At 46.2% G+C, this 13,607-nt stretch overlaps 1 protein-coding gene across 4 annotated transcripts in view; it reads right to left on the bottom strand.

Annotated features, from left to right (window-relative positions):
• The window catches only part of CACNB2 (calcium voltage-gated channel auxiliary subunit beta 2), a 352,606-nt gene that overhangs the window by 124,210 nt on the left and 214,789 nt on the right, over window positions 1-13,607 (bottom strand). The window contains exon 1 of one of the 4 annotated variants that reach the window (XM_068235579.1): window positions 7,846-8,122. The exons of the other annotated variants lie outside the window; for them this stretch is intronic. Within the exon in view, the coding sequence (XP_068091680.1) occupies window positions 7,846-7,878 (33 nt within the window). The 5' untranslated portion in view covers window positions 7,879-8,122. Of the gene's footprint in view, window positions 1-7,845; window positions 8,123-13,607 lie in introns of those variants that run through there. 4 annotated transcript variants of the gene reach the window in all.

Genomic DNA, 13,607 nt, shown 5'->3' with positions numbered 1-13,607 from the left:
TGTGATCTGGTTTTCTTGTATTCCTGTATTGTCATATTGCTGTATGTCACCCCTAAATATTGTCTGTAACCTAAACTAACGTCCAGCGCTGCGTAATATGTTGGCGCTTTATAAATACAACAAATAAATAAATATTTAAAATTTTAAGATTTTCGCGATACTGGTCCTTTAAAGAGAGTCTGAAGTGAGAATAGATCTCGCTTCAGACCTCATATATAGCAGGGGCACTTGTGCCCCTGCTAAAACGCCGCTATCCCGCGGCTTAACGGGGGTCCCTGTCCCCCCAAATCCCCTCCGTAATGCAGGGGTGCGCTTCCTGGTTGGGGCAGGGCTAACCGCCGCAGCCCTGCCCCACGCGCGTCTGTCAGCGCGTATCTCCGCCTCTCCCCCGCCCCTCTCAGTCTTCCTTCACTGGGAGAGGCAGCGATGCGCGTCTGATAGACGCGACTGGAGGCAGGGCTGCAGCCGTTAGCCCTGCCTCCAGCAAGACAAATTCTACGACCAACTTTGCGACCAACTCTTGCGGGGGGTGGGTTGGGGGTGAAAGGACCCTCGTGCAGCCGCGGGATAGCGGCGTTTTAGCAGGGGCACACGTGCCCCTGCTATATATGAGAGCTGAAGCGAGATTTAGTCTCGCTTCAGTGTCTCTTTAAGCGATGGTCAGGCTGTAATGTATACATGATAACATAGCTGAGAATGAAGACAAGCCTTGCACAGGATACAGGTCTGTGGGGATAGCACATTGCTGGTGAAAGCTAACGTGTCAGTCAGTCAGTCAGTAACAGGAACTCAAATCTTATTGATCCATTTCCTTCTTAGCACAGACAACATTATCAGGCACACCATCTGAGAGCAGGCCTGCGCTGCCACCCTCACCACTGATAAATGGGAGGATTCCTTATATATAACAGGGCTGAAGCTGAAGACCAGACTCAACTAAAATCAGTCCACATAACTTCCTATTGGCAGATGGATTTTTTTTTTTTTTAAAGCAAACCTAAAGCGACAAATACATATGATCATATGTGTAGTACAAATAATGAATAGAACAGTAGTTGCAAAGAAAAGAGTCTCATATATTTATTTTCAGTTATACAGCTTTTTTCTTATAACATTGCATTATTCTGTCATAGCAGTTTAGAAAGCAAACTCTGTCTTTTAAGCTATAGAACGAAGCAGAAATAATGACCCTTTGAACTTTCCTGCAGTCAGGCCCAGTGCACACCAAAACCGCTAGCAGATCCGCAATATGCTAGCGGTTTTGGGAGCTGATTTCAGAGCGATTCTAGGTATGTTTAGAGAGGTTTTCTAAACATACCTAGCGGTTTTGGGTGCGTTTTTGTGTAGCAGATTACACATATTGTTACAGTAAAAGCTGTTACTGAACAGCTTCTGTAACAAAAATGCCTGGAAAACCGCTCTGAAGTAGCGTTTTTCAGAGCGGTTTGCGCTTTTCCTATACTTTACATTGAGGACGAAACGCTTCCGAAATCCGCAAACGCGCAGCAGGAGGCGCGTTTGCGGCTTGGCAAAAACCTCAAACCGCCGGTGTGCACCATCCCATTGCAATACATTAGCCAAGCGTTTTTCCAGGCGGATGCGGCCGGCGGATCACTCCAAAAACCGCTCGGTGTGCACTAGGCCTAAAACCTTATCTCAAGCTGTCTCTCACTGTTTCTTGGCTGTTTGAGTGCTTCAGAAAACAGGACTGTGGGCTGGTGCACACCAAGCATTTTTGGTGGCGTTTTCAAAAACGCTGCCGCCTGTGAAAACGCTTGGCTAATGTATCTCAATGGGATGGTGCACACCAGCGGTTTGAGGTTTTTAGCAAATGTGGCTTCTGCAGCATTTTTGCGGTTTGCAGATGCGTTTCTGCCTCAATGTAGAGTATAGGAAAAGCTCAAACCGCTCTGAAAAACGCTAGATCAGAGCGGTTCTCCAGGCATTTTTATTACAGTAGCTGTTCAGTAACAGCTTTACTGTAACGATACATGAAATCTGCTACACAAAACGCTCCCAAAAACACTAGGCATGTTTAGAAAACCGCTCTAAACATGCCTAGAATCGCTCTGAAAATCTGCTTCAAAAACCTCTAGCGTTTTGCGGATCTACTAGAGGTTTTTGGTGTGCACTGGGCCTGACTCCAACACAAGTTGGGTGGAAGAGCTCAGAGAAGCTCTTTTGCATAGATAACTGAAGGTTCTTAACTCTTTTTGCACTGGAAAATAATATGGGACTTTTTTCTTTTCTACTAATATGCTATTTCATAGCTGCACTACACATAAAATTCATTGGCCCATATGCAATCCACTTTTTCACCTGTTTTCTCCTAGGAGATAATTTTTCATCTTCTATAATTTTCCAGCACTTTGCCATTGAAAAAGTACCAAAAAGTAAGTGAAAAGGTAATATCAAAATTATTTTGTGTATTATTTTGCTTGCTGGGGGTTTAAAAGACATTTTATTGACAAATTTGAAAATATCACCTAGGGGAAAACTAAGAGAAAAAGGAAATTGCATATGGCCACTATCTCATGCTGTAAGTTTATTTTCTATGAAGGTTTTCTTTAACCACCCTGGTGTTCTATTGAGATCGCCAGGGCGGCTGCGGGAGGGTTTTTTTTTTTATTTAAACTGAAACTGAAAGTTGGCTGCATGAAAGCCCACTAGAGGGCGCTCCGGAGGCGTTCTTCTGATCGCCCCCGGCAAGCAGAAGTAACAAGGAAGGCTGCAATGAGCAGCCTTCCTTGTTTGGCTTTCCTCGTCGCTTTGGCGACGAGCGGAGTGACGTCATGGACGTCAGCCGACGTCCTGACGTCAGCCGCCTTCGATCCAGCCCTTAGCACTGGCCGGAACTATTTGTTCCGGCTGCGCAGGGCTCGGGCGGCTGGGGGGACCCTCTTTTGCCGCTGCTCGCGGCGGATCGCCGCAGAGCGGCGGCGATCAGGCAGCACACGCGGCTGGCAAAGTGCCGGCTGCGTGTGCTGCTTTTTATTTCATCAAAATCGGCCCAGCAGGGCCTGAGCGGCACCCTCTGGCGGTGATGGACGAGCTGAGCTAAGGCGGTTAAATATCAAAGGAGAATTGTGTGATAAGTTGTTGGATGGAGCACTGAACAGGAACATATTCATACCTTCTAAAAAAACAAAACATTTTCATGCTACCTGGCTGGAGAAAAATTCTGGGGAGAACACTGGATATGTTATTTTTAGATTTGTTAACAGAGGAAAGCTTTACACTTTTCCCCCTAGTCAGCTAGCTACCTAACCAATCTGGAGTTTGGAGATGACCGGAGAAGCAGAATATTCGCATTAAGTGCCTTTCACACAGGAGGCTGAACTACAGGTTTATCGGGCAGATCAGCCGTGTTTGCCATGGCCACTCTCAGATGTGGCTCAGTGTGGGCGGTCGCCTCTCTTTCATTCCTGCCAAGCACTAGCAAGAACCCAGCCGTTGCATGAAAGTAGCAAAGAGGCAGCATATTCCTGTATAGTGAGTGCTAAACAAACTAGTTATGTTATCTATGAAAATTAAGGCAGTCAAACGGTAAAGCAGTCAAAAGTAAATAGAAGGCAAAACATTTTTATCTGTCCGAGAAAACAATGCTGATAACATTTGAGTACTGAAACGTTCAAAGGGTCATCATTTATTCTGTTTTGTTTTGCAACTGAATGAAGCAGATTTTACATCAAACTGTCATGGCTGCTGTTTAAAATTCCGTCTTTAGCTGTGTACACCTGCTAGATGAAACTGGTCTGATAATGAAAAGACTGTAGCATGTGTACAGCGGCCTCCAATGCCCCCACCACCTCAGACCGCAACTCCTGGTGTTCCCCAACACTCCAACAGCTCACATCTTCCTCCCTGCATAGAAACAGAATGCGTTGCACAGCCTCCGCCATGCCATGTCACTTGAGGGATCGTGTCCTGATCTCTGTAGGGCGACGTGCCTCATGGCTCGTACCCACTATGCAAATTCTACAACGATTTTTCTGATGACTGGTGATAATTTTTGAGCGACCGTTTCCACAATCTCGCAACGTGGGTATAGGGGCACAATTACGTGAACAACCTTTGGCAATGCACGCCGATAATAACCATCACTGAGGATCACAGAAGATCCCTAACGGATCTGCGCATAGTACCACGATCACCTGACTTCCCATCCGCGCCTGTTGTTGTGCCGTCGCGTGACATGTGTGCCCACCAGCAGGAAGATGGTACGGGGAACAATTCGTCGGGGGATGTCGCTGGGATCCATCTTCCTTCATAAGGTGAGTGTTCAGCTTAAGAGGCTTTAAAAATTCAGATCTTAAAGCGGACCTGAAGTCAAAACTCCTCTCTGCTCTAAAAGATACACAATAGCATAACAACGTCTAAATGAAAAAAACATGTATTTGTTATACCTGATACAAATCCTAAAATAAATCTGCATGGTTTCTACTTCCTGATTCATGGAAGCAGACATGGGGCTCGATTCACTAAAGTGTGATAACTCAGTTATTATGTGTAAAGGTTTTGCACGTGCAACGTATCATTATCACGTGTAACGTATCATTATCACGTGCAACGCATCATTATCACGTGCAACGCATCATTATCACGTGCAACGCATCATTATCACGTGCAACGCATCATTATCACGTGCAACGCATCATTATCACGTGCAACGTATCATTATCATGTGCAACGTATCATTATCACGTGCTAAGTATCATCACGTGCAATGTATCATTATCACGTGCAACGTATCATTATCAGGTGCAATGTATCATTATCACGTGCAACGCATCATTATCACGTGCAACACATCATTATCACGTGCTAAGTATCATTATCACGTGCTAAGTATCATTATCACGTGCTAAGTATCATTATCACGTGCAATGTATCATTATCACGTGCAACGCATCATTATCATGTGCTAAGTATCATTATCACGTGCTAAGTATCATTATCACGTGCAACGTATCATTATCACGTGCAACATATCATTATTACGTGAAGTCACTGCAGATCACGCTAACGGAATGTATATCATGAATTATTACTGTATACAGTAGATAAAGCGACGCGCGTTAAACTTTGCGCGCGCCGTATTACATTAACTCACATGTTAATCTAAGCACCATTGCTGATTTCATTACCAGACTCTATCTTCTGATCGTGCGATGCACCGTAGTTTTCAATGGCATTCCGCACTTAGCGCGTGAAGCATAATGCTGTTCGCGCGATAAAACTTAACACGCGAACGGTGGAAACTGTTTACGCACTCAATGCTTTACACGCGCCTTTGCACGTGCAAAGCCTTGACACGTGATAACTGAAATATTACGCTTTAATGAATCGAGTCCATTGAGCACGTGAACAGTTCGACTTCTTAACGACCACCCCACGCCAACGGGCGTGGTCGCGGCGGCAGCCCCAGGGACCGCCTAACACCAATTGGTGTCAAGTCCTGGGGCTGGGATTTGAAGGAGATCACACGCAGGCTGGGCACGCATCTCCTGCTTGAGGGGCGGAGCTCCGTCCCGACTTCAGTCTCTGAGCGGCTATTGTTTATTTATAAACAAACAAACAAACAAACATGGGGGTGATCAGACCTCACCAACAGAGAGCTCTGTTGGTGGGGGGAAGAGGTGGGGGGAAGAGGGGGAAATCACTTGTGTGCTGTGTTGTGCGGCCCTGCAGCTTGGCCTTAAAACTGCAGTGGCCATTTTCATAATAAAAGGCCTGGTCTTTAGGGGGGTTAATCACTATGGTCCTCACTATGGTTAATAATAAAAAGCCTATTTTTTTTATCCCTCCCAGGCTTCAGCCTATGACAGCGGATCGTTTCTCTGCTGCCCAGTACATCGCTGCCGTAGATCGTACAGAGTAAATGGACAGCGATCGCCGCTGGGAGGCTGATAAAGGATCAGAGCTCCGTCATTCATGCGGCGAGATCCCCTGCAATCTCTGCCCCTAGTACTTAATGCCAATCGGCGTGGAGCGGTCCTGGGGCTGCCGCCGCGTTCATGCCAATCGGCGTGGAGCGGTCGGCAAGCAGTTAAAGGAGTACTGTAGGGGGTAGGGGGAAAACGAGTTGAACTTACCTGGGGCTTCAGAATTTCCAACTTTAAAGTCGGAAAAACCACTGTGCCTGCGCGGCCGTGTCCTCGCTCCCGCTGACATCACCAGGAGTGTACTGCGCAGGCGCAGACCGTACTGGGCCTGTGCAATACACTCCTGGTGACCGGAGCATCGGTAACTAGCTCAGTCGCCTCCAGTCTGGGTCTTCTGCACATGTGCGGACCTCCTGCGCATGCACATTAAACCTGGACTGACGCAACTGAGCTAGTTACCGGGGCTCATTGCCGCTGAATGGAGGATGGCGAGGGACGCATCCATGCTTATGGGGCTGGAGGAACCCCCAGGTAAGTAAAAAATCTTTCACTTATTCCATCATCCAGAGACTTCTTGTACTTAAGTGGTTACGGCAGGGCTGCCCAATAGGTCGATCGTGATCTACCGGTAGATCGCGACCGCCTGTTTGGTAGATCGCGGCCTCGTGGCCGCGTCCCATTGAATTTAGCAGCCAGCAACTTTCGGCCGCGTCCTGTCAGATTCTGCTGCTGGCCGCGAGGAGAAGAGAGGCGCGAGGCGTGGCTGAGAGCCCAGGGGCGGTGACGCAGTGTCATGGCTGGGGGGCGGCGCTGGAGACAACACTTCCGCCTCCACTCACGCTGCCCGCCAGAGCCTACCTCAGCCGCCGAACTGCATATCTGCCCTCCAGGCAGCCGCGGCTGAGGGGGTGAAGCCAGGACGCCATCGCTGGAGCTGGAGGGAGGTAAGTTGCGTGCACCCGGGCTCCTATACCCAGCTAACCTACAGTAAGGGCACCCAGCTAACCTACACTAAGGGCACCCAGCTAACCTACACTAAGGGCACCCAGCTAACCTACACTAAGGGCACCCAGCTAACCTACACTAAGGGCACCCAGCTAACCTACAGTAAAGCTAACCCATACTGAAGGCACCCAGCTAACCCATACTGAAGGCACCCAGCTAACCCATACTGAAGGCACCCAGCTAACCCATACTGAAGGCACCCAGCTAACCCATACTGAAGGCACCCAGCTAACCTATACTGAAGGCACATATACCTAGCTAACCTATACTGAAGGCACCTATACCTAACTACCTTTGCAGGGGGGTTCCAGGGAAGCTAACCCATACTGAAGGCACCCAGCTAACCCATACTGAAGGCACATATACCTAGCTAACCTATACTGAAGGCACCTATACCTAACTACCTTTGCAGGGGGGTTCCAGGGGAGCTAACCGATACTGAAGGCACCCAGCTAACCCATACTGAAGGCACATATACCTAGCTAACCTATACTGAAGGCACCTATACCTAACTACCTTTGCAGGGGGGTTCCGGGGGGAGGGGGGGAACGTTTGCCTTTGGAACATCAGTAGATCTCCTGGCCTCATCGAATTTAAAAGTAGCTCGCGAGCTGAAAAAGTGTGGGCACCCCTGGGTTACGGTGACCCGTCTTGAATGTTTATATTCATACCTGTGTGGACCAAAGAGTAACTTTCAAAATGTTGTATTTCACCCGCCACAGTGCCAATACAGTAGCTAAACATTTGCTCTAACTCCGCTATACAAGGAATATTATGAGACAGGACAAGGATACAGGATTACTATCTATTGCATAACATCACTGCTGAATGAACTAATCCTCAGAATATACAGTCGCTATTTCCCTAGAAGTCTGACCGTGTCGAGGAATAAAGCAGATCTCAGCACCTCGTCCACAAATCAGGGACAGTTTGACAAGTTTGCTGCTACACTCACCTCATCCGAGTCGTCACTACAGTAGAGGTACATCTCCGGCGTGCCCTAGCAGTCGCTCTGCGCTCCCATCAGATGACAAAGAGTTTCTGTTGCTGTAACATCCTCTCCCTGCAGCTGGAAGGCACAGCTTCCCACGCTCAGACCCCCAGCCCAACAAATACTGCTGCTTCTATATATATTTATATGTATGTGTAAGTCCAGCGGCCCCAAATCAGGCTCAGAGCAATGCAACAGGCTGTCCCGGGCTGCAGTTCCAGGGAAGGAGCATTGCTGGGACCTTCACATCCGTTCCTGGGAGAGAGGGGGGATAGTCTTTGGGATATAATGCAGGCTTCTGGTAAATGAAGGAGGTCACATGGCCCGGAGGAAGTTGCTCATTGGCTGGAGGGTTCCTCCAGCAACTTTCTAGAATACTTGAAAGTCCTGAAGACTTGAAGTGATGACAGAGAAACCGTGATTACCCGTAACAGAAGGATGTTGTCCTGTAAAACACTGAAGCACTGTAACACTATAACTTTGTTATTTCCCCCCTTATGCTAGCTGTATATCAATACATTATCTGGGATTCTGAATAAATGCAAAGGAATTTTAGGATCCCTTCACCCCTCTGGATACAGAGCCATTCCCATGCCGGCCATTCCAAAAAACGCTTTGCCAATGAAAGTGGGTGATGGGAAACTCACTAGTGCAATTGCAATTAAGGGTAATCACAATCGCAGGACATGTAGCATTTTAAACGCTCAATGCTAAGTATATAAGCACTGCAGAATCGGTTTTGCAAAGAGACTTTGCAGAGCTTTCGGGGGCCGAGCGATTACGATTTTTGATAAACTTTATAATACTCACCAGGGCCCACATGCAATTCATTTTTTTCTCCTGAGTTTTCTCTTAGGTGATATTTTTAAACCTGTCAATAAAATGTCTTTCAAGCCACCAGAGAGCAAGAAAATACTCAAAATATTTTCGATAGTACCCTTTCACCTACTTTTTGGTAGTTTTTTAGTTAAAAAATACTGGCAAGTTATTTTAAATCAAAGATGAAAAATGATCTCCTAGGAGAAAACTCAGGTGAAAAAGTGAATTGCATATAGCCCCTGGTGTCTGGATTTCCTGCTTCCGTTCGTAGCCCCCCCCCCCCCTAAAGGAAGAGGTCACAGGCGCTTCTCTGATTGGTCATAGAAAAGCACCTATGACCTCTTCCTTTAGGGGGGCGGGACTATGGACAGAAGTCAGATGCCAGGTAAGTATAATAAAGTTTTATTTAAAAAAAAAAACGTACAAACCGCTAATAAGAAGCACTGTAAAGCACTAAACACCTTGGTCATCCTCAGAGTCCACCTCAAAACGTTTGGAGACAGAGCCTTTTGTCATGCTGCCCCTACACTTTGGAACTCCCTGCCATACCCAATCAGGACAGCTCCATCCCTGGAAGCATTTAAGTCTAAACTGAAAACCTACCTCTTCAGTCTGGCATTCATGAACATCTGACTATCTGCTCTGTAACACAACCCAGCCTGCAACTCTGTATTGATCTGAGACACAACTATGCGCTTTGAGTCCTATGGGAGAAAAGCGCTTTACAAATGTTATTATATTGTATTGTACTAATCTGTACATCAATCTTGAAAGCGGAACAAATAAGGAAGAAAGGGGGATAGAGGGATTTGGTTCCCAAAGAGGCACTGTCCCCTCTTGCATACCGTCCAACTTTTTGAGATGAGAAAGAGGGACACTTAAGCCACCCCCCTGCCACAACCCTGATCACGCCCCCACCACACCCCTAAGTCACGCATACCATAAAGATTTCATAAGAAAAATATGTTGTTTTATAATTCAACACTGGTCCTTTCTATCCTGGTTCATTTTCCTTCATATTAACATTTAAAAATTAGTAATATATCAATTTAAAGGATGGGAATAAAGTTTAGAGTCAATTAAATACATTTTTTAGTAGAGAAATATGTATATTTACATAGCAAGAGGGACAAAGTCCTGAAAGAGGGACAAATGAGGAGGAAGGAGGGACAGAGGGACAGGGCTCCCAAAGAGGGGCAGTTGGGAGCTATGCTCTTGTTATGGGTGTGAAGAGCCTGATGGCCTCACTTGTTTGATGACCCTTGTGAGATGGGCCCCCAGGCGTGAAGGGCACTAAGAGAGGCAAGGGAAGGGGTGTGTACATTGGGGGGCATCAAAAGTTTAGCTGGGGGCCCCATTAATTGTAGGGTGCTCTGGCACGTCACGTTTAGCCGATGCTAAACCCGTGTCTGCAAAAGAGCAGAGAAGGGCGTGGCATCGGTTCCCATAGTTTGTGCTTAGATGAAACAAAGCGACGGGAGACAACAGGATCGAGCGGGGTATGCACAATCGACCGGAAAAACAGGTACTAAAGTTTGAAAATCACTGTCCATTTATTTGAATGGACAGCATTTATTGTGCAGCAATTAACGCTGGTTCAACACTCGAGTGAACTGGCGAACCAGAGACAAAGCACCTGATAAAATCCCAGACTGAGCATTCAGTCTGGCTTTGCTCAGGAATCATTATAGCTGAGCCTGCCTTCTCTGATGTCTTCTCAAGCCCAAGCCTGCCCCTTGTGGCTCTGCTATAATGACTAAGCTATAATGATTCCTGAGCAAAGTCAGACTTATTGCTCTGTCAGGATTTTATCAGGGCTGATAAGAAGCAGGCTGAGCAGTGAAGGGTGAAACAGAAAGCAGGGTAGGTGTTTTCTCTAATGTTCCCACTGATATACTGTATATTGTAAAATACATGAGGGTGCTCTTCGCCTCTGGTTCACTTTAAAAGACCCCCCCCCCCTTCAAGTCACATGTGTCCCGCGCTACCGCTCTTCTCTGGTGTCCCGCTGGCAGCCTCTGAAGACTGCCCACCCTCTGGATGGTTCAGCATCTTATACGCATACGCAAGCCTGCATAACAAGCCTACTCTGCTCTACTTGCATTTCATCGGCCCTCATCATTGATGGATCCAAACTATTCCCATTAATGAAACCGGTTGTGATCATATTTATTAAAAAAATCATCATTAGGATCAACAAGTTTGAATGTGATCGAATTGGCTGGATATCCATAAAAAAACAGACCAGCAGTGTATGTCCACCTTGAATCACAACTGAAGTGAAGAATATATGGAGGCTGCCATATTTATTTCCATTTAAATGATACCAGTTGCCTGGCTGTCCTGCTGATCTATTTGGCTGCAGTAGTGCCTGAATCACACCCGAAACCAGCATGCAGCTAATCTTGTCAGATTTGACAATAATATCAGAACCACCTGATCTGCTGCATGCTTGTTCAGGGTCTATGGCTGAAAGTATTAAAGGCAGAGGATCAGCAGTACAGCAGGCAACTGGTATTGCTCAACAGGAAATAAATATGGCAGCCTCCATATCCCTCTCGCTTTAGTTGTCCTTTAAAGGGAACCTAAAGGGAGAGGTATATGGAGGCGGCCATATTTTTTTTTTTTTTAAACAATACCAGTTGCATCCCCAAACCTGGAAAGGACCCGTTACTCTGTGACTCTTACAGACCAATCTCCCTTCTACCCACCGACATCAAAATTCTGGCTAAAGTCCTGGCAATGCGTCTAAATGAAGTCATTCTAACCCTAATTCATTCAGACCAGACAGGATTTATGCCTGGGAAAAACACGGCAATAAATATCAGGAGGCTATTTACTAATATCCAGGCCCCTCATTTAAACTGTGGATCCCGTGCTATTGCATCACTGGACATGGCTAAGGCCTTTGATACGGTTGAATGGCCCTTCTTATACGCAGTCCTTTCCAATTTCGGTATAGGAGAAAACTTTCAAAGATGGGTACGCATATTATACTCCCAGCCTACGGCCAGGGTTAGTACCAACTCATGGATTTCTCCCTCCTTTCCTTTGGGTAGGGGCACGAGACAGGGATGCCCACTATCTCCATTGCTATATGCCTTAGTTGCAGAACCCCTGGCCTGCCGTATTCGTAGCTCACCTGAAATTATAGGATTTAAAACGAAATCATCTGAAGATAAAATCAGTCTCTATGCAGACGACACGATCTTATATCTTGCAGGTTCTGGCCCATCCCTGTCTCGTGCCCTTGAAATTATAGAAGAATCCGGCTTCTATTCTGGACTGCAAGTAAACCGATCCAAGTCAGTTCTTCTCCCTTTAGACCCCCTGCCTACTACCTCAGTTGATAATCCCCCTCCGCTAGAAATTGTCAATGCCTTCAAATATCTTGAAGTCCTGATACAGGTCGATCCCTCTCAATACTTAATACAGGAAGTATATCCCCTACTCTCTTTAGCACACTCACGGTGCAATGCTTGGGCAAAGCTACCCCTAACGATAATCGGCAGGAATAGTCTAATTAAAATGATACTCCTCCCCAAAATTTTATACATCATTCACCATTCCCCCGATATATATTCCATGCGCCTTTTTTATTAAACTGAAGTCAGCACTTCTAAGCTTTCTCTGGGGTAAAGGCAGGGCTAAGCTGAAACACTCACTTCTACAAAACCCAACCAACTTAGGTGGTATTGCTTTCCCCGTGTTCCAGAAATATTATTTGGCGGCACAACTACAGCACATCTCAGCCTGGTTCCTGGTCCCTCCCTCCACAAACGTTGAGTCCCTGGGTTATCCATCTGATCCTACAATTGAAAGCCCAGCTTTAGATACTCTCAAGTGTTTTATTCCTAGCGAGAAAAAACACAATACTATTCTGTTACAGGCCGCACAAGTATGGAAATGTGTTAATAAAATATATAGTGACAAAGGCACTGGTTATCATACCCCCCTCTGGAACAACCCTCACTTGCTAGAATTTAGATCAGTTCCTGACCCCTCCTTTTGGATAAACAAGGGAGTGATTTTCCTTGGGCATATTGCCTCAAAAGGACAGATCCTTCCTTTCTCCGCTATTGCAGCTGCCTATTCCATCCCCCTAAATCAAGAATTCAGATATTGGCAAATTAGGCACGCCTTCCAGAAACAATTCCGCACAACCCCAGTTCAGATATACAACTCCCCTATTATAGAGATGATTAAAAATGGGCCCATCAGACACATGGTTGGTGAAATATATAAGACACTCCTAGAATACGGCGCAGAGGATCTTACTACACCCTCACGGAATAAATGGGAAGCTTGTGGTTTAGACATTCAAGACGATGACTGGGATGAGGCACTCTCTGTTCCTAAAAGGGTCTCTCCTTGTATCCGTGAACGCACTTCGCAAATTTATATACTACATCAAACCTACTTGATTCCCAAGCAAATAACTAAATACAACCCACAACAATCTGACCTATGTCCCAAATGCCAAGCCACCTCACCTACCTTTTTCCACTTGATTTGGGAATACCCATCCATTCTGCCCTTCTGGGCTCAAATTACTAAGTTTCTACATGATAAGATGGGCTGCCCCTTGAACTCTGACCCTATTCTCTGTCTCCTTGGTGTAATACAAGATGAGGCCCTTGATAACTCGCTAAAAACCTTTTTATCTGAAGTCCTCTTCATGGCTAGACAGGAAGTGGCACTCAGATGGTTATCCCCAATAGCACCCTCTTTCGAAAACTGGGTCAAAAGAGTAAACAACGCCATTCCATACAAAAAGCTTGTGTATTTTCACAGAGGGTCAAGCAAGAAATTCCACCTGGTTTGGGATAGGTGGAAGAATCGGTAATGCATGTACTCTCGATTCTAAGGCTTGTAATCAGGGACACGGGTTAAATCTCTGTTTACTC

The sequence above is a fragment of the Hyperolius riggenbachi genome, chromosome 5, assembly GCF_040937935.1.
Source record: "Hyperolius riggenbachi isolate aHypRig1 chromosome 5, aHypRig1.pri, whole genome shotgun sequence".
NCBI classification, from domain to species: Eukaryota; Metazoa; Chordata; class Amphibia; order Anura; family Hyperoliidae; genus Hyperolius; species Hyperolius riggenbachi.
Note: the sequence above shows the minus strand (reverse complement) of the source record. Positions and strands in the feature narration are given on the sequence as shown.